Source organism: Chiloscyllium plagiosum, unplaced genomic scaffold (genome assembly GCF_037043375.1).
Source record: "Chiloscyllium plagiosum isolate Xiang-an unplaced genomic scaffold, Cpla_swu_hap1 HiC_scaffold_50, whole genome shotgun sequence".
Lineage (NCBI taxonomy): Eukaryota > Metazoa > Chordata > Chondrichthyes > Orectolobiformes > Hemiscylliidae > Chiloscyllium > Chiloscyllium plagiosum.
This window is the reverse complement of record NW_028270188.1, coordinates 45,537,118-45,560,363: the sequence shown is the minus strand read 5'-3', so window position 1 is coordinate 45,560,363 and position 23,246 is coordinate 45,537,118. Positions and strand designations below refer to the sequence as shown.

Genomic DNA, 23,246 nt, shown 5'->3' with positions numbered 1-23,246 from the left:
TCCTATGAGAAAAGATTTCTTCTCTTCTCCCCAAGTTCCTAGAATCTTTGATTCTCCTCCACAGATATTCTCAAATTTCCTCAGGATCTCCCAGTGATGTCCAATCTCATGGACGGAAAGCCGTCCCATTTGGCTTATCAGGCTGCTGGGAACACATTCAGGAACGTACAGACTGGGAAACGAGCATGAGGTCGTGTAACATGTGCAACACCTGCCAGCCCAGAACAAAAGATACAGTCGGAGGGGATTTCTGAAAATCTGTTCATAAGGGGTATGGCCATTTTCAGATCCCATGCGACTGAGAAATTCTGCATTCCAGTGGGGTCAGGTCAGATGCAATGAATCCACACATTTCAGTCCTCAATACTGAATGCAACTTCTGATGCCAAGATGGATTTGGCTTTCTGAACTAATATCCCAGTTGAACTAGCTCTAACCCAAACTAATTTGGATCTACATCAGTCTACAGGGGCCACTGAGGAGCCTGGTTTGAAATAATCATCCTGTTTGCACTTATCTTGCAGACTGTTTCCAATCAGTTTGCTGAACAAGACTCAGTGCCTGCACTAATCTGTGAAACATTACTGTCAACTTTGTTTACATGTCAATTCCTCACCTGAGACTGGAAGGATTGGCCAGAAAGGCAGAAAACATAAAAAGAAACAAACGCTGGGCATCTTGGAGGAGGAAACTGATATAGTTTCTCTTTGTTGCAGTTTCTTCAGTACCTCACGGTATCCTAACTGAACAGAAAGATACCGGGAACAATGTTAAAAGCTGTAATCCAAAACAAAGTCATTAATTGTATTTAAAACAGAGTTAGCTATATCTTTAATTAGTAAGGGTGTCAAGGGTTATGGGGATAAGGCAGGAAAATAGGGTTGAGGAACATATCAGCCATGACTGAATGATGGAGCAGATTCTGTGGGCTGCAAGGCCCAATTCTGCTCCAATGTCTTATGGTCTAAAACTGTTATGGTTTTATAGTGTACAGCCAAGTATAAGGAATTACCAGGAGCAAGACTGGACAATATACAGATTTAGTTACAAATCACAGAACACCAGATTGTCAACCAACAGGTTTATATAGTAGTACAAGCTTTCAGAGTGCTGCTCCTATGTCAGGTAGCTAGTGGGGCAGGATCATAGGACACAGAATTTATAGTAAAAGATCAAAGTGTCAGACAATTGATGCAATGTATTGAACAAACCTAGATTGCTGTTAAATCTTAATAATTTAGAATGGGTTGTAGGTTTTGACTCATGAAGACTTAATTAATGATTAAGACTTAACAGCAATCTCTGTTTGTTTAATATATCACATCGGTCGTATGACATTATGTTCTTTTATAAATTGTGTCCTATGATCCTGCTCCACTAGCTACCTGACAAAGGAGCAGTGCTCTGAAAGCTTGTACTGCCAAATAAACCTGTTGGATGATAACCTGCCGTTTTGTGGTTTCTAACTTTGTGCAGCACAGTCCAACACTGCACTTCCTCATCAATGTAGAAACTGACTATCCTTTGAGACTGGGTTCAGTGTCAGTGCACTGGTAGTATTGTGGTAAACATCCGCAGGTTAGCGCACAAAGGCTGATCTAAAGGCTTTCACAGATATTCTCCATCAGAGCATCCAGTGCAGTGTCCGAGCACATGGCGGTCCATCAGAAGAGCAGACTGAGGAATGCTGCACAGTCAGAGGGTCAATACAGGCTAGGGCAGACCCTCCGACGCTCCCTCAGCGCTGACCCTCCGACAGTGCGGCGCTCCCTCAGCGCTGACCCTCCGACAGTGCGGCGCTCCCTCAGCGCTGACCCTCCGACAGTGCGGCGCTCCCTCAGCGCTGACCCTCCGACAGTGCGGCGCTCCCTCAGCGCTGACCCTCCGACAGTGCGGCGCTCCCTCAGCGCTGACCCTCCGACAGTGCGGCGCTCCCTCAGCGCTGACCCTCCGACAGTGCGGCGCTCCCTCAGCGCTGACCCTCCGACAGTGCGGCGCTCCCTCAGCGCTGACCCTCCGACAGTGCGGCGCTCCCTCAGCGCTGACCCTCCGACAGTGCGGCGCTCCCTCAGCGCTGACCCTCCGACAGTGCGGCGCTCCCTCAGCGCTGACCCTCCGACAGTGCGGCGCTCCCTCAGCGCTGACCCTCCGACAGAGCGGCGCTCCCTCAGCGCTGACCCTCCGACAGAGCGGCGCTCCCTCAGCGCTGACCCTCCGACAGAGCGGCGCTCCCTCAGCGCTGACCCTCCGACAGAGCGGCGCTCCCTCAGCGCTGACCCTCCGACAGAGCGGCGCTCCCTCAGCGCTGACCCTCCGACAGAGCGGCGCTCCCTCAGCGCTGACCCTCCGACAGAGCGGCGCTCCCTCAGCGCTGACCCTCCGACAGTGCGGCGCTCCCTCAGCGCTGACCCTCCGACAGTGCGGCGCTCCCTCAGCGCTGACCCTCCGACAGTGCGGCGCTCCCTCAGCGCTGACCCTCCGACAGTGCGGCGCTCCCTCAGCGCTGACCCTCAGACAGTGCGGCGCTCCCTCAGCGCTGACCCTCCGACAGCGCGGCGCTCCCTCAGCGCTGACCCTCCGACAGCGCGGCGCTCCCTCAGCACTGACCCTCCGACAGCGCGGCGCTCCCTCAGTGCTTACCCTCCGACAGTGCCCACTCCCTCAGCACTGACCCTCCGACAGCGCGGCGCTCCCTCAGTGCTTTCCCTCCGACAGTGCCCACTCCCTCAGCGCTGACCCTCCGACAGTGCGGCGCTCCCTCAGCGCTGACCCTCCGACAGTGCCCACTCCCTCAGCACTGACCCTCCGACAGTGCAGCACTCCCTCAGCACTGACCCTCCGACAGTGCCCACTCCCTCAGCACTGACCCTCCGACAGTGCGGCCCTCCCTCAGCACTGACCCTCCGACAGTGTGGCGCTCCCTCAGCACTGACCCTCCGACAGTGTGGCGCTCCCTCAGCACTGACCCTCCGACAGTGCCCACTCCCTCAGCACTGACCCTCCGACAGTGCCCACTCCCTCAGCACTGACCCTCCGACAGTGCAGCACTCCCTCAGCACTGACCCTCCGACAGTGCCCACTCCCTCAGCACTGACCCTCTGACAGTGCCCACTCCCTCAGCACTGACCCTCCGACAGTGCCCACTCCCTCAGCACTGACCCTCCGACAGTGCCCACTCCCTCAGCACTGACCCTCCGACAGTGCCCACTCCCTCAGCACTGACCCTCCGACAGTGTCGCACTCCCTCAGCACTGACCCTCCGACAGTGCGGCACTCCCTCAGCACTGACCCTCCGACAGGTGCCCACTCCCTCAGCACTGACCCTCCGACAGTGTCGCACTCCCTCAGCACTGACCCTCCGACAGTGCCCACTCCCTCAGCACTGACCCTCCGACAGTGCCCACTCCCTCAGCACTGACCCTCCGACAGTGTCGCACTCCCTCAGCACTGACCCTCCGACAGTGCCCACTCCCTCAGCACTGACCCTCCGACAGTGCCCACTCCCTCAGCACTGACCCTCCGACAGTGCGGCGCTCCCTCAGCGCTGACCCTCCGACAGTGCCCACTCTCTCAGCACTGACCCTCCGACAGTGCGGCGCTCCCTCAGCACTGACCCTCCGACAGTGCGGCGCTCCCTCAGCACTGACCATCCGACAGTGCGGCACTCCCTCAGCACTGACCGTCCGACAGTGCGGCGCTCCCTCAGCGCTGACCCTCCGACAGTGCGGCGCTCCCTCAGCGCTGATTGACAGGAATCCGATCTTTGAAAAAAACTCAAGAGAAATCCGGGGTCAGTGAGAGCCAGCCCCACCGGACCACGTGACCAGAACAAACGTCACCGCGCCCCACGTGACATTTCCGTGTTCGACCACGCCCCCGCCGCCTTTTCCTTGAATTGCTTGCGCTCCCACGTGACCTTCCCAAGCCGTCACCGCGCTCCCACGTGATCAATCTCCGTCCCTCAGCTACCCCACGTGATCATTCCTCCTGCTTGCGACTTGTTCTGATTCCTTTCTTGGCCGCATGGATTCCGCTGTTCAGCTCCGCCAGCGGCAGTATGGCTCGGCTCTGCCCGTACCAGGTAAGGCCCGAGGCTGCCTGTTGTCGCTCCGGCCTTCTTCTCTTCCTTGAGTCTCTCATCGGTGGCCGACAGCGGCGTTGTCCGCCCGGTGGAAGGTGCTTTTAATTCCAGGCCCATATCGAGGATGATGGGGGTCGGCATCACCGGCTGGGCCATGTGTTTATTGCCCCTCCCTAAATGCTCCGTGAGAAGGTGCGCAATATGTTGTCAGTTGGAATACTGTGCGCAAATGTGAGGTTATCTACTCTGACAGTCAGCATCGAGGAGTTTTGTGTGTAAATGGAGAGCAGGGTTGCAGAAGGGGTAAAACAGAGGGGTTGAGGCCGGTGTGAACTTATGAATGGATCACAAAAAAAGCAGCAAAACTGGAACATAAGAAATGGAGGTGGCAATTCAACCTATCGAGGCCCTCCGCCATTCAATACCGTCATGGTTGATTTATTTCTGGAATCAACTCCACTTTCCTTCATAACTTTTCAACCCATTAATAACTAAAAAATTCTGTCTATCTCCTTTAAATGTGTTCTGGCATCCACTGCACTCTGTGACTGAATTCCACAAATCTATCACCTTAAAAACAAATGAATAACCCCGTTGAAGGCCAACTAGTGTGCTAAACAGCATTTTAATACAAGGCTAAAAACTGAAAGAATTGCAGATGTTGTAAATCAGAAACAAAAACAAATTGGTCGGAAAGTTCAGCAAGTTCTAGCAGCATCTGTGGAGGCAAATCAGAGTTCACGGTTTGGGTCGGTGATCTATCTTCAGAACTTTTTCGTTATTCTTTATTTAAACAATTGAGGCTGTCCAGAGAACGTTTACTTGACTGCTGTGCAGTCTGAGGACATTATGAGAAGAGATTGAGTAGATTCATCTAAACTCCAACAATGGGAACAATGAGAGGTGATCTTATTGACAGGGTAGTTGTTTCCTCTTGTGGGAGAGTCTAAGACCACATGGCACAATTTCAAAAGAAGGGATCTCACATTTAAGAGACAAATGAGAGGGAATTTCTTGTGTTGTGAATGTGTGGAATTCCTTGCCACAGAGCTGTTAGGGCTGGATCATTAAGTATATTAAAGGTTGATGTAGACAGATTTTTAATCAGTAAGGGAATAGAGAGTTTATGGGGAAAAGGAGAAAAATAGATTTGAGGGTTATCAGATCAGCCACGATCTCATTGAATGGTGGGGCAGAATTGGAAGGGCTGAATGACCTATTTTCATCTTTGTGTTGTATAAGTCTTACATCTTTTTTGACAAATTAATGGTGAAGACATTTCTTGAATTGCTTGTAGGTAGGCTTTCCGTGTTGTTTGGGATTTTGACCCAGTATCACTGAAGGAGTGGCACTATATTTCCATGTCAGGATAGTAGGTGAACTTGCAAGTGGTGGTGTTCCCATGTATCTGCTCTTTTTGTTTCAAGCAAATGGGACTCGTTTAGTTTGGGAATATGGTGAGCATGGATGAGATGGACTGAAGGGTCTGCTTCCATGCTGTATGACTCCTTGCTTTGTAAGGTTCTTTAATGATTTGCTGCAGTGCATCTTCTTGATGGTACACAATGCATTACTGAGTGTCGGGGGTGGAGAGACTGATTGGCACCACAGCCAGAAATAATTAAACAGGCTGCTTTGTCCTGGATGGTGTCAAGTTTCTTGTGTTGTTCCCATCCCGGAAATGGTGAATATTCCATTACACTCCTAACTTGTGCTTGATCAATGGTGGACAGGTTTTGGGAAGATGGGAGGTGAGTTCCTCACTGCAGGATTCCTAACTTCTGACCTTTGTAGCCATTGTATTTAGATGGCAAGTCCAATTCACTTTTGAGTCAGTGGTAAGTGCTAAGATATTGATATTGAGGGGTACGATTCAGTGATGGTAAGCCATTGAATATCAAGGGATGATTGCTGGATTAGCTCATTAGAAATAACTTGAACTTGGTGTCATCATCAGCAAACATCCCTCCTGTTGAAGGACAGATGTCACTGAAACAGCTAAAGTGGCTGAGGCCTTGGCTGTGTTTTTGGCAGGAGAGATTTGGGGATCAAGAATTAGGGAGGAGAATTGATTGAGAAAGGATAGAGAAGGGAAGATTTATAGGACCAAAATGAGCAGAGGGGAAATATCTGGGATGTAAGTTATGGGAGTCGAAAGATGAGGAATGGAGAGTAGAGGTTTGGGGTTAAAGGGCAAGAGATTTGGCTTCCTAGGGAGGGAGGTCTGTGATTGGCTTAAGGAGATGATGAGGTAGAGGAGAAAAGGAGATTGTGGTGATCAGGTGGGGTGTTGAGGGGTTCGGGTGAGTGGGATTTTGGACAGAGGTGAGGTGTTTTTGTGAAGGTATTTTGTCGTGGTGTGGAGTTTTACTGAGGAGAATGACTTATTGCAGATACATGGAGTTTTACTGAGTGGGGATAACTTATTTTGAGGTGTTGAGACAGAGTTTTACTTAGTGAGAAGAAGAGTGAAGTGAGATGTATTGTTGAGAAGTGTGGGGTAGTTGATGCTTAGCAATAATCAAAAAATAGGCCATTTACCTCTACTTCGCTGTTCAATAAAATCAAGGGTGATTTGGTCATGGTCACAGCACCACTTTACTGTCTGTTCTACATAGCACATATTATCTCTGTTTAAAAAAAACTCAGTTTTTGAATAAATTTGAATACCCAACCTCTGCTATGTTTTGGGAAAGAGGTAAAGAAACTCTGCATCCGTCTTCAAGAGGAGAGCTCTAATTAAACTGTTATCACCTAGTTCTGGTCTCCTCTGCCAGAGGAAATGTTGTCTTGAGTCCCCCTGAAATGTTATGTTTTGATAAGAATGTGTCTCGACCTTCTAAACTCCAATGGATATCAGCCTGACCTGTGAATGTTTCTTCACAAAATAAGCCCTACATCCCCTGGAATGAGTCGAATGACTTTTTTCTGAACTGCTTTTAAAGCAGTTGTATCCTTTCCCAAATAAGGAAACCAAAATCATAGAAACATTAGTTATTGAACAAGACCATTCAGCCCGTTATGTCTGCGGCAACCAAGAAAAAAATAACTGGCCATCAGTCGTAAACCATATGCTGTAGGAGCAGAATTGGGCCCTTTGGCCTATTGAGTCTGCTCCATCATGGCTAATGTGTTTCTCAATTGCATTCTCTCTGTAATCCTTAATGCCCTTACTAATCAAGAACCTAACTATTTCCATCTTAAATACATGCAATGACTTTACCTCTACAGCCTTCTGTGGCACGGAGTTCTACAAACTAACCATCCCCTGGCTGAAGACATTCCCTTCGTTTCAGTTCCAAAGGGTCCAAGCCCTTCACTCTGTGGCTATTCTGTTGGGTCTGTCCAACTAACGGAAACATCTTCTCCATGACCAGTCTATCTAGATATCTCAGATGTCTGTATTTTTCAATGAGATTCCTCATTTTCCTAAACTCCCGAGCATGGACCCAAAGTCCTCACTGCTTCTCTTATGACAAGTCCGTCATTCCCGGCATCGTTATTATTAACCATCTCTGGACCCTCACCATCACCAGCACATCCTTCCTTAGCTATGGTGCCCAAAACTGCTCGTTATACTCCAAATGCAGTCTGACCAGACCTTGTAAGCTTCAGCAGTACATAGAACAGTGCAGCCCAGGAACTAGCCCTTGGGCCTATAATGTTGTGCCATACATGATGCCATATTAATTTAATCTCTTTTGCCAGCTCTTGGTCTAGGTATCTCTGTTCCTTGCATACTTATGTCCCTAATAAAAGTCTCTTAAATGTCCCTGTTGTATCTGCCTTCTCCACCACCAACCCTGGCAGTGCATTCCATACACCTACCACCCAGTGTAAAACAGTTGCTCCTCATGTCTCCTTTGAACTTTCTTCCTCTCGCCTTAAATGCGTGCCCCCGAATATTAGACATTTCACCTCTGGGAGGAAAAGATTCTGACAGTCAATCATATCTATGCAGCTCAATTCTATCGACTTCTATTAAGTCTCCCCTCCACAGAGTCCATAGGAAAGAGTTTTTCTAGCCTCTCCTTGTAGCTGAAACCCTCTAATCTAGGCAGCATCCTTGTAAACCTCTTCTGCAAAGCCTCCACATCCTTCCTGTAATGTGGCGATCAGAATTGAACGCAATACTCTAAATGTGGCCCAACCAAAGTCTTATGAAGCTGCAACATGACATCCTGACTCTTGTACTCAGTTCCCTGACCAATAAAGGCAACCATGCTGTATGCTGCCTTTACCACCCTATCTATTTGCGTGGCCACTTTCAGGGAACTAGGGATTTGATCCCCAAGATCCCTCTGTACATCAATGCTGTTAAGAGTCCTGCTGTTAACTGTATATTTTTTGTTAACATTTGATCTCCCAAAGTGTCGCACCTCACACTTGGCTGGATTAAACTCCATCTGCTATTTCTCCACCTATATCTGCAACTGATCTATATCCTGCTGTATAGTTTGCCAACCTTCTACATTATCCACAACTCCACTGATCTTCCAAACATACTAACCTACTCGTCTATGCTTTCAGCCACGTCCTTAATAGAGAAAAAAAATCACAAACAGCGGAGGCCCCAGTACAGATCCCTGCGGAAGACCACTAGTCACCCTTCCACCACTACCCTCTTCTTTCAATGGGCAGCCCAAGTCACCGTGAATCCTATGCATCTTAATCTTCTGAATAAGCCTACTATGAGCAACCTTGGTAATATCCATGTAGATAGCATCCACTGCTCTACCCACATCGATTGCCTCCTTCGCTCCTTGGTAAATTCAATGAAGTTAGTAAGACACGACCTGCTCCGAACAGTTATGTTGACTGTCCCTAATTAGACCATGCTTTTCCAAATATGTGCAAATCATATCTTGAAGAATTCTCTCCAATAGCTTCCTAACCACCAATCTGAGACTCACTGGTCTATAGTTTCCTCTATTATTCCTATTTCCCTCCTTAAACAGAGAGATCCCAACATTAGCTACTCGCCAGTCCTAAGGGACCACTCCAGTGGTTAGCACAGATACAATGATCTTGGAGAAAGTGAGGACCGCAAGTGCAAGAGATAAGAGTCAAAAAGTGTGCCGCTGGAAAAGCACAGCTTGTCATGCAGCATCCAAGGAGCAGGAAAATTGATATTTTTGGCATTAGCTCTTCATCTGTAATGTGGGAGGGTGCCTTGGTATATGTGACAAAAAATTCAATTCAAGTGGGCTGAGAGATGTATAAGAGTGGGGATGGGCTGGGGCAAGACAACGGGGAAGGTGGTGGGCAATCGGGAATAAAGGAATCTCCTTTTCGAAGCTGGGCTGGGGTAATCAAAGGGTCTCATTTTGGGAGGGGGGGGGGCGGGGGTGCTCAGGATAAAGAGGTTTCCTTTTGGGAGCTGGAATGGTAGGGGGGGGGCGTGGTGAGGTGGGGGGTAAAGGGAACTCCTTTTGGGAGAAAGTAAGGTCTGCAGATGCTGGAGATCAGAGCTGAAAATGTGTTGCTGGAAAAGCGCAGCAGGTCAGGCAGCATCCAAGGAGCAGGAGAATCGACGTTTCGGGCATAAGCCCTTCTTCAGGAATGAGGGAAGCCCTTCATTCCTGAAGAAGGGCTTATGCCCGAAATGTCCAGCAACATATTTTCAACTCCTTTTGGGAGCCAGGGTGTGGGGAGAGGATATCTCATTTTGGGAGTGGGGGGGAGAATCTTGTGGGACCCCGGGGGGGGCTGGTGGTGGTGGAGGAGGATACAGGGATCTCCTTATGGGAGCTAGGCGGGGTGGTTACAGGGATCTCCTTAGGTGTGTGAGAGATTGGGATCTACTTGGGGTGGGGAGGGCAGTGGTTGCGATGCCTTTCCCCCGGGAACCGTTTAACGGTCACTGCGGTGACGTCACGAGTCGGCGCCGCCATTTCCTCCGTTCCACCGCCATTTTGCGGCGCGCGCGGGGGGCAGGGGGAGGGAAAAGTCCTGATTTTAAAAAATATAAACCGGGACAACCCCGCCGAGAAAAGCCGGCAACAACGCGCCCGAAAATCGGGGAGATCCGTCCCCTCCGGTTACGGAGTGTATCCGCTCCGCGCCCGAGCTCTGCCCCATTCAGTGTGAGCTCCAGAACGGGATTGAGGACAGGTTCAGGTTCATGTTTTGGTGAGTGACGGCCTGGGGGTGCGGGGGTGGAGCTGGGGGGGTCGGGGTCAGGCTCAGACTCAGACCGGGAGGAAGGCGGGGTGGAGCTGGGGGTCAGGGTCAGGCTCAGACCCGGGAGGGAGGCTGGGGGAGTCGGGGTCAGGCTCAGACCGGGGGTGGGGGTGAGGCTCAGACCGGGAGGGGGGGCGGGGTGGAGGGGTCAGGCTCGGGGCGGGGTGGAGCTGGGGGGTCGGGGTCAGGCTCAGACCTGGGAGGGAGGCGGGGTGGAGCTGGGGAGTGGGGGTGAGGCTCAGACCCGGGTGGGGGGGGTCGGTGTCAGGCTCAGACCGGGAGGGGGGTGCGGGGTGGAGCTGGGGGAGTGGGGGTGAGGCTCAGACCCGGGTGGGGGGGGTCGGTGTCAGGCTCAGACCGGGAGGGGGGTGCGGGGTGGAGCTGGGGGAGTGGGGGTGAGGCTCAGACCGGGAGGGAGGGCGGGGTGGAGCTGGGGGGGTTCGGGGTCAGGCTCAGACCGGGAGGGAGGTGGGTGGGAGCTGGGGGGTGTGGGTGGGATGATGTGAATTGTTCCATTTTGAGGCCCTCCCAGGCTTGCTCATTTGTCTTCATTCCTGAAGCCTGGTTTAGTTGCATGCAGATGCTGTTGATTTTGAGATTTATAAATTGCCAGCATTCAAATAGGGACAGCTGTGAGTTGTGTTATTCCAACTGTGACTCGTTATCGCAGCATACCTGCGTTTTTTTTCCCATTTAGTAGAAAGAGACGTTTAAGTATTGATTGAATTTCACTTGCACCACAGTTGGTTTGAGGGTCCGCGTTTCACACTGACATGTGGAAGATAAGGCGTCACTGCATCCATATACTGCTGCAACTCCACGAAGAGTCTCCCACCCCACTCCGGTAACACTGCATGGGATTTCTTTCTCTCTTCTTTCCTCTTCTCCTCCCCCCCCCCCCCCCCCCCCCCCCCCCCCCATGACTAACCCACGCAGACATGGGGAGAATGTACCAACTCCACGCAGTCAGTCACCCAAGGCTGTAATCAAACCTGTGTCCTTGGTGCAATAAGGACCTAGCACTTAACCACTGTGCCACCATGCCACCAGATAGGAACCCACCACAAGTTAAAGCTGCTTGATCAAGCTCGTGCACTGTATACAGATAGTATATATAAAGACATATTAAGCAATATAAAATTTAAAATCAACCTCTTGGGCTGAAGTTGCCTTGAAGCTGGTGCTTTGAGATCAGCGACGTGGTGTCAGGACTTGATGACCTTCCGATCACCACTAAGACCAGGTTACAGTCAAATCGGCTATAAGGAGGTGAGAAAGTGGCGAGTTAGTGATTTTGCTGTGTAAGAGTCGGGTAGTATTTCCCACGTCATTAATAAATCACATTGAAGGCAATGAATATTAACTTTTCTAAAGGTAGTTAAATGGTTCCTTATGCCCCATCGCCTATGTTAAACAGCTCCAAATTCTTTTTCCAGATCCATCTTAAGTTGAGAAGAATAGATTAAATGTTGCACTTCTCCCAATGGGTATTAAAACAGATTTTGAACATGCAGTGTTGTGCTATGCCATTGCAGTTTTATTCCATGGGAAATCTCCAGATGCAGTATTGCAGTTCACAGGACACATATTGTGACTGTCATAGTATAGGTTCTGCTTGTTTTGCTGTTGGATCCAGGAATTCGAGGACAATTTTTTTTAATCATGGCAATCAGCACTTTTAACACATGTATTCCTATTTGCCACACTAAGAGTTGATTCTTATTGTATTTGTTGGCACTAAATGTATTGTTAACACAGGCCAGGCGTTTGAGCCCAGATCACACTAGTATGTTGAGTTAGAAGATCTGTGGGATCGAGTTAAGCCCAATACATAGTCATAGACATGTACAGCATGGAAACAGACCCTTCGGTCCAACCTGTAGTCCAACAGGTTTATTTGGAAGTCCTAGCTTTCAGAGCTGAAAACTAGTACTTTCAAATAAAGCTGTTGGACTATAACTTTGTCTACCCCAGTCCAACACCGGCACCTCCACATCATGCTGAAGAAAGTCTGCAGACTTGATAGCATCTATAGAGAGTGAAATAAAGCATGGTAACAACTGCAAAACCCGTGGGGAATTACCAAGTAATCTCCCTGTGGAGCTTGTTGAATAAGAGTTCCCTTGGTAACAGGCAATGACCTGACAAGCTGGTACGCATCACCTACAACTTTGCAAGGGCCCTCTTGTGGTGCAAAGTGGTATCAATGCACCAAGTCTGAGACACCGAAGTCACACCTGCTCCAATGGTGTGTACAGTAATAACATTTGAGGCAGGTTGATGGGAGAAATGGGTGAAGCATATGCAATCCCTTCCCCCATCTCTACCACCTCCTTTTGATCACTTGCATTGCCTTCAACATGCTTTGCATGTAAATTTAAAATTGACTACATTGTTGTCGTACTGATGGCAGTTAATAGTTTAAAAACAAGAAAAAAAGGTACAGGTCATTTGGTGGTGGGAAAGCCATTCAGTTGTGTGTAAGAGCACATGTGGATATATTTTTTAAAAACACAGCTCTTGTGTCACAGTGTTAGTGTCCCTACCTCTGAGCCAAGCGACCTGGATTCAAATCCCACCTGCTCTAGAGACGTGTCATAACATCTCTGAACAAGTTGATTAGAAAAATATCTATAAAGCAGACCCAGGGATAGGGCTGTCGACCTGTCTGTCCTGGCCTGGAACTAGCCTATGGACACTGAATAGTGATTCTGTTTTGGTGTTCAACAATAAATGACATTACTCTCCAATCGGGCTTCCTGGGTTATTACACACAGTTAATCTTTCAAGTCCAAAGACTCTGTCCATCATCTGGAGAACTAACTGGAACAAACAAAAATGGTACTCATTGGCAATACAGGTATAGGTAGAATCATACTGTAACGTAATCAGGACATGGTTTATGTAATAAATGTGTTCACATTGGCATTTTTTTCATGATGGTTGGTTGACTGGGCTGACTCGTTGGTAGTGTTTATTTCAATGAATGAGAAGTTTGAATTGTGGTTGGAGTTAGGGTTTGATAATTTTCATCTCCATCCTATCCCACTTTGTATGTCACTGAGACAGGAAAGAGAAGTTCTGAGAGTTAACCGTTGGGTGATATGGTTATTCAGTTGAAGATATTCAAAAAGAGCTGACTTGTCCCATTTGTTGTGTTTGAAATGAGTCTGATATCCCTTGAGTCTCGTATGTAGGCTGTAGCTTGTTCTTTCAACATAGTCTCATGGGAAACTTATTTTCCTCAGTATTGCTGCATTTAGCCATGAAGAATTCACAACTGTTGCGGAGAAGGAGATGAAGAATTGGCAACAGATAATATGTGCCAAGTTCTTGAATAAAAACAGTGCTGGAGAAATTGAGCAGGTTTGGCATTATCTGTGGTAAGAGAAATTGTGAACATTTTGAATCTGATGTGAGATTTCTTTATAACTGAAGAGAGAAGCAGAAAACTGCTGGGCTTTATACAATAGAACAAGGTTGGGAGGAGCAAGTGCAACAGAAGAGAAGGCAATGGGAATGTTAGAATGGTGGAGGTTGGTGATCACAATTGCCATGGAAGGTTAGGCTAAGGGAATTGTAATTGTAGTAAGAAAGGAGACTGGTGTGGGTTCAAGGAATTTGTTAGGGAACTAAGAATTATGTTTGGCAATCATTTCATTCTTCCAGGAGAAAGTGAGGACTGCAGATGCTGGAGATCAGAGCTGAAAATGTGTTGTTGGAAAAGCGCAGCAGGTCAGGCAGCATCCAAGGAGCAGGAGGATCGACATTTCGGGCATGAGCCCTTCTTCACCGAAATGTCGATTCTCCTGCTCCTTAGATGCTGCGCTTTTCCAACAACACATTTGTGGGCGGCACGGTGGCACAGTGGTTAGCACTGCTGCCTCACAGCGCCGGCGACGTGGGTTCAATTCCCGCCTCAGGCGACTGACTGTGTGGAGTTTGCACGTTCTCCCCGTGTCTGTGTGGGTTTCCTCCGGGTGCTCCGGTTTCCTCCCACAGTCCAAAGATGTGCAGGTCAGGTGAATTGGCCATGCTAAATTGCCTGTAGTGTTAGGTAAGGGGTAAATGTAGGGGTATGGGTGGGTTGTGCTTCCGTGTGTCGGTGTGGACTTGTTGGGCCGAAGGGCCTGTTTCCACACTCTAATCTCATCTAATCTTTATTTGTGAAGAAATGGTGTTGGAGTAATTGATAGGATTGAAGGCTGACAAATTCCCATGGCCAGATAATCTTCACCGCAGAATACGTAAGGAAGTGGCCACAGAAATAGTGGATGCATTGGCGGGTATCTTTCAAGATTCTTTAGACACTGGAGCACTTCCTACAGATTGAAGGGTAGCTACCATAACCCCTGTATTTAAAAAAGGAAGTGATGAGAAAGGAGAATCATAGTAGCCAGTGAGTTGGATGTTGGTATTGGGCAAGATGCTGGAATCTGTTTCATAGTAGAGCACGTGGGAAACAGTCATAAAAACAGACGCAGTCAGCGTGGATTTACAAAAAGGGGAAAAAACAAAGAAACTGCAGATGTTGGAAATCTGGCCAGTGACTGAACGGACCCAAAATGTTGTCTCTGTTTTCTGTCCACTTCATTCCAGACTGCTAAGTTTCCAGACTGCTAAGTTTCTCTCGCAATTTGTGCTTTTGTTTACAAAAGGGAAATCATACTTGACAAATTACTGGAATTCTTTGAGGATGTAACCAGTAGACTTAATGATGGGGAGCCAATGGATTTGACAAAGTCCCACATAAGAGATTAATGGGTAAAATTAAAGTGCATAGGATTGGGAGTGATATTTTGAGATGGATAGGAAACTGGTTAGCAGACCGGAAACAGTGGGAATAAGTGGATCTTTTTCTGAAAGGAGGCAGTGACCAGTGGTGTATGCAGGGATCGGCACTAGGACCCCAAGTATTCACAATGTGTTAATGATGTACATGACACAACTAAATGTAATATCTCTCAATTTGCAGATGACAAATCTGGGTGGAAGGGTAAGCTGTAATGAGAATGCAGGCATATTGCAGTGTGATTTGGACAGGCAATGAGAATGCGAATGCTCATGGCATATGCAGCATAATTTGGATAAATGTGAGGTTATCCACTTTGGTAGCAATAAAAAAGAATGGAAAATTATTATTTGGTTGTAATTTGAAAAAAGGGAAAGTTCAATAGGTTGTCATGTAGCAGTTGTTAAAAGTGAGTGTGCAAGTGCAGCAGACCGTAAAGAAGTCAAATGATATCTTGGCCTTCATAGTGAAAGGGTTTGAGTACAGGAACTTGGATGTTTTGCAGCAATTCTGCAGAGTTTTGGTGAGGCCACATCTGGGCTATCATGTGCAGTGTTAGTTTCCTTATCCGAGGAAGAATGCTCTTGCTATCAAGGCAGTGCAATGAAGGTGTACCAAATAGTTTCCTGGAATGGCAAGACCGATAATGATAAGAGATTTGAGTTGATTAGGATTGTATTCACTGGTGTTCAGAAGGCTTCGATTTTATATTTTCTTATATATATATATATATGAGTGGGGGGCGGGCGGTGGAATCAGGGAGGAAGGTATCTCAGAGAAACTTAAAATTCTGACAGGACTAGACTGGTTAGATGCAGGAACAATTCTTCTCAATGTTGGGAGTGTCCAGACCAGGGGTGATAGCTTAAGGATAAGAAATCAATCTTTCATGATCGCTTGGAGAAATGTCTTCATCTGGAGAGTGGTGAATTTGTGGAATTCACCTCCGCAGAACGTGGTTGAGACTGAAATATTGTGTTCTGAAGGAGGAGTTTTATATATATAGCTCTGGAAAAAAGAACTGAGTTGTGGGGTAGAGTGGGATTAGCATATTATTAGATTAGATTCCCTACAGTGTGGAAACAGGCCCTTTGGCCCAACCAGTCCACACTGACCCTCGAAAGAGTAACCCATCCAGACCCATTTCTGAACACTGGGCAATTATAGCACAGCTAATTCACCTGACCTACACATCTTTGTGACTGTGGGAGGAAACCGGAGCACCCGGAGGAAACCCACACAGACACGGGGAGAATGTGCAAACTCCACACAGACAGTCTCCCAAGGCGGGAATTGAACCTGGGACCCTGGTGCTGTGATGCAGCGGTGCTAACCACTGAGCCACCGTGCCACCTCACAGTGGCTCAGTTTGAAGATCAGCCATTGAAGGGCAGAGCAGGCTCAAAAGTTTGAATGGCTTATCTCTGCTCCTTCTGTGAGAGATTTCACTGACAAAGGGGGAATGGGATATATTGAAAACTCACGTTACTTTTCCCCCAAGTCTCATGATAATCATTTAACCATTGTCTATTCTCATCAAAAGCTCATTTCATTTGTTAATCGTTTTGTTTAGGGATTGAAAAATGACGTCCTTAACTGGTTTGGTTTACATGCGACTTCAGACCATGGTGATATGGTTAACTTTTAACTGCCTTCTGAAATGGCTTGAAGAGCCAATCAGTTCTAGGAGAACTAGGGATCGGCAATAAATGCCAACCTTGACAGTGACGGACACCTAAGAGGGAATTTTTAAAAACCCAAGTGAGGCTAAGAGAAGGGTGGAAATTAGAGGACCGGTTTATCAGTTGTGGTGTTTCTGGATGAAGATAGGAAATGGCACTAGTTATAGTCATCAATTCAGTGAGAAGAAAATTGTTGGAGTGGAACTAAAGCAAGGAGAAAGTGAGGAGTGCAGATGCTGGAGAGTCAGAATCGAAAATGGTGGCCCTGGAAAAGAACAACAGGCCAGACAGCATCCAAGGAGTAAGAGAGTTGCGTTTCGGACATAAGCCTTGAAACAAGGAGGGTTCCACAACCCCACAGAAAAATGAACATTACTGCGGTCCTCGTGGTCGCACTTATTATTTGAAGAAAAGTGACATAAGTTAAAGGAAACATCATTCAATAAGTGATACAAGTTCCGCAGAATGTAGGGTGAGGATAGTGGTAGTGTTGGAGAATCAGGTTTGTTTGGGCCTCCTTTCAAGGAAGAAGTGAAAAGCTATATGAGTGTCATTGTGGCTTGGTGCCGAAAGATTGGACTTTGATCATCAATGGGCAGGTAGGGCCAGATAATTGTTGAAATGTTGTCGAGCATCAAAAGGATTGTGTATGTAGGTAGGAAGGGAGCAAAGCATTCAAGATAGGAAGAAATAAGTTTGGTGTGGTTGGCTGAAACCATAGATTTGCCAAGACCTTGAAGGGGATTCCAGACAATGATGAGGTCATTCACAGTTTTGAAAACAATGATTTCATCTTCAGTGGTGGTTTACAGTCAAGAGAGGAAAAGTGACAGTTTTAATGCTGACACTCAGCAAGGTAGAGGTCAGTACACAGATGGTACTGTAATCATCTGTTGTTGGCAGCTTTCATGGCAAGGTCAGGGTTATACCTGAGGCAATGGAGCACAGCAAGTTCAGAAGACAATTAGTGGGAGTTGGTGAAGGAGGGCGAGAACCTGAGGTGGCAGTATCGTGCCAGCAATTCCTCTTGAAAGGTGAAGAATAGTTATGAGGTAAGAGTGTAGTGTATGGGTGGAGGGATGGAGCAGGAAATGATCTGACCTAAAGAATTGGGTCATGCAAAGGATGAATCAAGAATTCCGTGTCATGCTGTGTAGGAAATACATTCTGGGGAAGGCAGAGGGAGTTAAATTTACGTCCTTTACTGAGCACACATCGTTTAGCTTCGGAGGGCAGAAGGTTTATGTTGTGAACACAGTGAAGGTTGGGTTTTATGAAGGAATGGGATTATGATGAATAGATTAGGAGCAGGGATCTGGAGGGTGTCAATGCCAAGAATTTGTTGGAACTTGTATTCCTATACATTTGTTCTGGATGTAGGTTTGCTCGCTGAGCTGGGAAGTTCATTTCCAGACGTTTCATCACCCTACTAGGTAACATTTTCAGTGGGCCTCCGGGCGAAGCACTTTGATTCCTGCTTTCTATTTATATGTTTGGGTTTCTTTGGGTTGGTGATGTCATTTCCTCTGGTGATGTCATTTCCTGTTTTTTTTTTCTCCGTGGTAGATGGGGTCTAACTCCATGTGTTTGTTGATGGAATTCCAGTTGGAATGCCATGCTTCTAGGAATTCTGGTGCGTGTCTCTGTTTGGCTTGTCCTAGAATGGAATTGTTGTCCCAGTTGAAGTGGTAGCCTGCCTTCCCCGGTCAGTAAGAATACTAGTGAGAGAGGGTCATGTTGTTTTGTGGCTAGTTGATGTTCATGTATCCTGGTAGCTTGTTTTCTGCCTGTTTGTCCAATGTAGTATTTGTTACAGTCCTTGCACAGTATTTTGTAAATAACATTAGTTTTGCTTGTGTAGGCTCTTTCAAGTTCATTAGTTGCTGTTTTATAATGTGTTGGTGGGTTTGTGGGCTACTATGATGCGAAGGGGTCTGAGTAGTCTGGCAGTCATTTCCATGTAGCGGAGAGTGGCTACGGTTACTGGATGTGTTTTGTCTTCTTGTTTGGATTTGTCGCAGAGAAATCTGCAGACAGTGTTCATGGGTACCCGTTCTTTTTGAATACACTATATAGATGATTTTCCTCTGCTCTGCATAGTTCATCTGTGCTGCAGTGTGTGGTGGCTTGTTGGAATAATGTTCTGATACAGCTTTGTTTGTGGATGTTGGGGTGATTGCTTCTGTAGTTCAATATTTGGTCCGTATGTGGTGTTTTCCTGTAGACCCTGGTTTGAAGTTCCCCATTGGCTGTTCGCTCTACCGTGACATCTAGGATAGGCAGTTTGTTGTTTTCCTCCTCTTTAGTGAATTTTATGCCAGTAAGGGTATTATTGATGGTCTTGAAGGTTTCCTCTAATTTGTTTCGTTTCGTGATGACAAAGGTGCCATCCATGTAGCTGACCCAAAGTTTGCGTTGGATGATTGGCAGAGCTGTTTGTTCAAGTCTCTGCATTACTGCCTCTGCTGAGAACCCTGAAATAGGAGATCCCATGGGTGTTCCATTGGTTTGTCTGTAGATTTTGTTGTTGAAGGTGAAGTGTGTGGTAAGGCATAGGTCTACTAGCTTGACGATGCTGTCCTTGCTGATGAGGTTTGTGGTGTTTAGTGTATGTGTCTTTGGGTCTAATAGTGTAGTCAGTGTTTCCTTGGCCAGGTTAATGTTGATTGATGTAAACAGGGCTGTTGCATTAAAGTACACCATTATTTCATCCTCTTCTATTTTAGTGTCTTTGGTCTTCAGAAATTCTTGGGTGGAGTGGATGGAATGGTGTGAGTCTTCTACTAAGTGTTTTAGTCTTTGGTGTAGCTCCTTGGCCAATCTGTAAGTTGGTGTTCCAGGTAGCGAGACTATGGGTCTGAGGGGGGCTCCTGGTTTGTGAATTTTGGGTAATCCGTAGAAGTGTGGTCTGTTGGATCCGTCTGGTTTCATTTTTTGCTAGTCAGTCTTATTTATTTCTCCCAGATTTCTGAAGTTTTTGAGTAGGGCTGAGATTCAGTTCTCTCGTTGTGGGGTTGGGTGTATTGCTACTTGTTGGTAAGTGATGGTATCTGTAAGTAGTGCATTCGCCTTTTCAATGCAGTTGAATTTCAATAAATAAGACAGACTTCCAAAAAGTGAAACCAGATGGATACAACACACCACGCTTCTTCAGATAGAGCGAACAGCCAATGGGGAGCTTCAAACCAGAATCTATTGGAAAACAATACATACGGACCAAATATTGAACTACAGAAGCAATCGCCCCAACATCCACAAACAAAGCTGCATCAGAACATTATTCCATCGAGCCACCACACACTGCAGCGCAGAGCAGAGGAAAAATCACCTATACAGTGTTTTCATAAAGAATGGGTACCCAATGAACCCTATCCGTAGATTTCTCAGCAACAAATCCAAACAAGTAGGCAAAATGCATCCAGAACCCCTAGCCACTGTCCCCGACATCAAAGGCATCTCGGAAATGACTGCCAGACTACTCATACCCCTTGGCACCAATGTACCCCACAAACCCACCAACACACTATAAAACAGCAGCTAATGAACTTGAAAGACCCGATACAGACAATAAGCAAAACTAATGTCATTTACAAAATACCATGCAAGGACTGTAACATACACTACATTGGACGAATGAGCAAATAGCCACCAGGATACATGAACATCAGCTAGCCACAAAACGACATGATCCTCTCCCTAGTATCCTTACATACAGAAGAGGAAGGCCACCACTTCGACTAGGACAAAAAATCCATTCTGGGACCAGCCAAACAGACATGCATGAGAATTCCTAGAAGCATGACATTCCAATCGGAACTCTATCAACAAACACATAGAGTTAGACCCCCATCTACCACCCCTTTAGAAAAAGAACAGGAAATGATATCACCAACCCAAAGAAACCCAAACATAGAAAGCAGGAATTATCAACAGTGCTTTGCCTGGAGGCCCACTGAAGATGTTACCTAGTAGGGTGGAAATGAAGCTTCTAGCTCAGTGGGCAAACCTACATTCAGAACCCCAACCTGAGCTACAAATCTTCTCAAAAATTGCTATACACTTGTATTGTTGTCCCATTATCTCTTCAGTCGAAGTAAAACGCTCAGAGAGACAGTATGGTTTTACTTGACTTTATTCTGGCCCTGGAAGGAGAGAGAACAATCACCCATGTGCACTGAGATATGAGTTCATTGTCTTCTCTGGAACAGCAATTTCTAAATGAATTGTCTAGCCATTTTACAGGGATGAGCATCCAGATAACACAACGTACATATTGATTGGGTGACCGTTAGAATCATTGAGTGTCAATGGCAAAGATCAAGCCTTCTGGTGTTACACAATGAATCTTCTTAACCTTAACTGGCTTTACATAATGAATATGTTTCACTTTGTTAAACGGACATTACATACTGTGCTTCAAATATTGTTAAATGGCTTTAAATAATGAATGCTTTTCCACCTTGTTAACCTATTACCCTTGCTGCCAGCACCCCATTGCTAACTAAGTTCTTATCTGATCTAAGTCATGCTCAGCTGAACCTCTTGTTTAACAAAACTCAAAACATAACTCTTTCCCTACCTGCTCATAGCCTTTACACATTCTCACATGAATGGAAGTATAGAAAGATCTTGTTAAGATGTTGAATGAGATGCATGGAACTCTGAGCCTTGATTTAAGGTAGTGGGAGTCCATACTGATTGAGACTGTGCTGACTGAGAGATAAGTAGACTGTGCGCATTGTCAAGATATTGGTATATAGAGACAATTTTTTGCCCTTGATGTTTTAATCAATCTAATGCTAACTGTGATAACAGCCTGGCACTGACAATTGTGTGTGCATGACCAAGCCTGATGAGTTTTGCAGCGACAGTGATAAAGTTGGTTTGAGTTTGGATTATGAAATATGTCCTGAGCTTGTATATGCATGAAGCTCACTTCAGGATATTACAAGCTATACTATTTTTAGAATTAGTGAGAGGTGAAACAGTTGACAAAATGAAATACCAATCCTGTGGCTGATTAGCAGTTGACTTTAAAATAAATGAAAGTAATTGTCATTCACTCTGAAAATATTACAGTGAGCATGTACATGTTTTTGTGATCCACTTTAGCAGTTGAATAAAGATTCTGCTCTAAAACGAGGAGCCACACTGACTACGTATTGACATGCATTGCTAGTGTTGAGAACTATCTTTGCATAACATTCTAGCTAGTTATCAATATAGTTCAGTTACAAAGTGTAAATTTTCAAGATTGTCAATAATATGTTTTATATGAATGAGTAGAGATTAATCATGAAGATCTCAGCTATTGGTATGTTCTGATTATGATTCTTTTTTCTCTCACAGAGCATCAAAGTCTCATAATGTCTGCCCCATCAACACCAAAGATTGTGCTGAAAAGCACAACCAAGATGTCACTGAACGAGCGGTGAGGCAGCCGACAACATTTCAAGTGCCAATCATGTAGCTGATTAGCAATTGCAGAATATATAAGTGCACAATGATTTCCAGGGATTCACCATAGGAGAATGTTGCTCTTCTCTTAAATATTACTGCTCCAGTAGTTGATGGCACTTAATAAAGCAGTTATCAGATGCAAAAAAACGTTTTGTGAAGGACGGTGACCTAGGTGGTAGAATGATGCGGGGCTGTTTCGCTGAACGTAAGAACAAGCTGATTATAAGAATGTGGTTTTGTGGCAATGACCCTAGTGGTAAGATTGGCACAGTTTTGTGCATCCCCTTCCTGCTCTTATTTGTGGTTTTGCATAAATTTCAACAGAAACTACAGCAGTGGTGACTAGTTAATCTGGGCTGCAACAGCCTCCCTGTCCTGTCCTTGACAGACACATCAGCTGTGCTGTGTGGTCTGATCTGTAAGAGGCAGCTGGTGGGCACTATCGATCAAGTCCAAAGACCTCCTGTATGCACCTGGGGTCTTGTAAGTGACATACAATCTGCTTCATGGTATGCTTTCTCTCTTTCAGCTGTTTCTTCTTCACTTGTAAAAATGATCTGATCTTTCTTAAAACATAGATGTTGGCTAACCAACAACTCCTCCACTTTATTGCCGTCTTTTTGCTCATTGGCTTCTTAATGCAGTTGCCAACTGTTACAGTAAAGTACTCTCAACTCTCTCTTTTTCTCAAGTTTTTGCAAAGGCATCAGTTCTTTGTTGATTGAATGTTATTAGGCGCCCCAGCATCCATGTTTTCAGTTTGAGCTGGGCTGGCATTTGTTAATGGGAAGAGTAGCGATACACGCTAATGAAAGGTGTACAGAAAATAGAATTGTTACAAGGTACAGGGTTTCTTTTGCAGCCATCATGTAAAAAGTCCAATAAAGAGGGAGCTTTGCTGGATATAGTAATGGGAAACAAGCCAAAATAAATGAGAAGTGAGCTTGGGGCACATCTAGACAGCAGTGGTCTCAGAATAGCAAGGTTGAAAATAAATCTTGATCAATGATTTTTAGAAGAATGAAATTAATACAAATCAACTGGAAAG

At 46.3% G+C, this 23,246-nt stretch overlaps 2 protein-coding genes across 9 annotated transcripts in view; one reads left to right on the top strand and one right to left on the bottom strand.

Moving 5' to 3' along the window:
- gba1 (glucosylceramidase beta 1) overlaps nt 1–3,809 on the bottom strand; it is a 33,848-nt gene extending 30,039 nt beyond the window's left edge. For 4 of the 6 annotated variants that reach the window (XM_087985146.1, XM_087985147.1, XM_087985151.1 and 1 more), the window contains exons 1-2: nt 3,582–3,690; nt 617–743 (exon numbers count right to left, since the gene is read on the bottom strand). In XM_087985146.1, the coding sequence (XP_087841272.1) occupies nt 617–743; nt 3,582–3,650 (196 nt within the window). In that variant the 5' untranslated portion in view covers nt 3,651–3,690. Of the gene's footprint in view, nt 1–616; nt 744–3,581 lie in introns of all 6 variants that reach the window. The other 2 variants (XM_087985149.1, XM_087985148.1) reach the window with 2 other exon arrangements.
- Nucleotides 3,810–3,941: 132 nt separating this feature from the next.
- chtopa (chromatin target of PRMT1a) overlaps nt 3,942–23,246 on the top strand; it is a 51,572-nt gene continuing 32,267 nt past the window's right edge. For 2 of the 3 annotated variants that reach the window (XM_043684057.2, XM_043684056.2), the window contains exons 1-2: nt 3,942–4,081; nt 22,088–22,169. In XM_043684057.2, the coding sequence (XP_043539992.1) occupies nt 4,024–4,081; nt 22,088–22,169 (140 nt within the window). In that variant the 5' untranslated portion in view covers nt 3,942–4,023. Of the gene's footprint in view, nt 4,082–10,037; nt 10,214–22,087; nt 22,170–23,246 lie in introns of those variants that run through there. The other variant, XM_087985045.1, reaches the window with a different exon arrangement.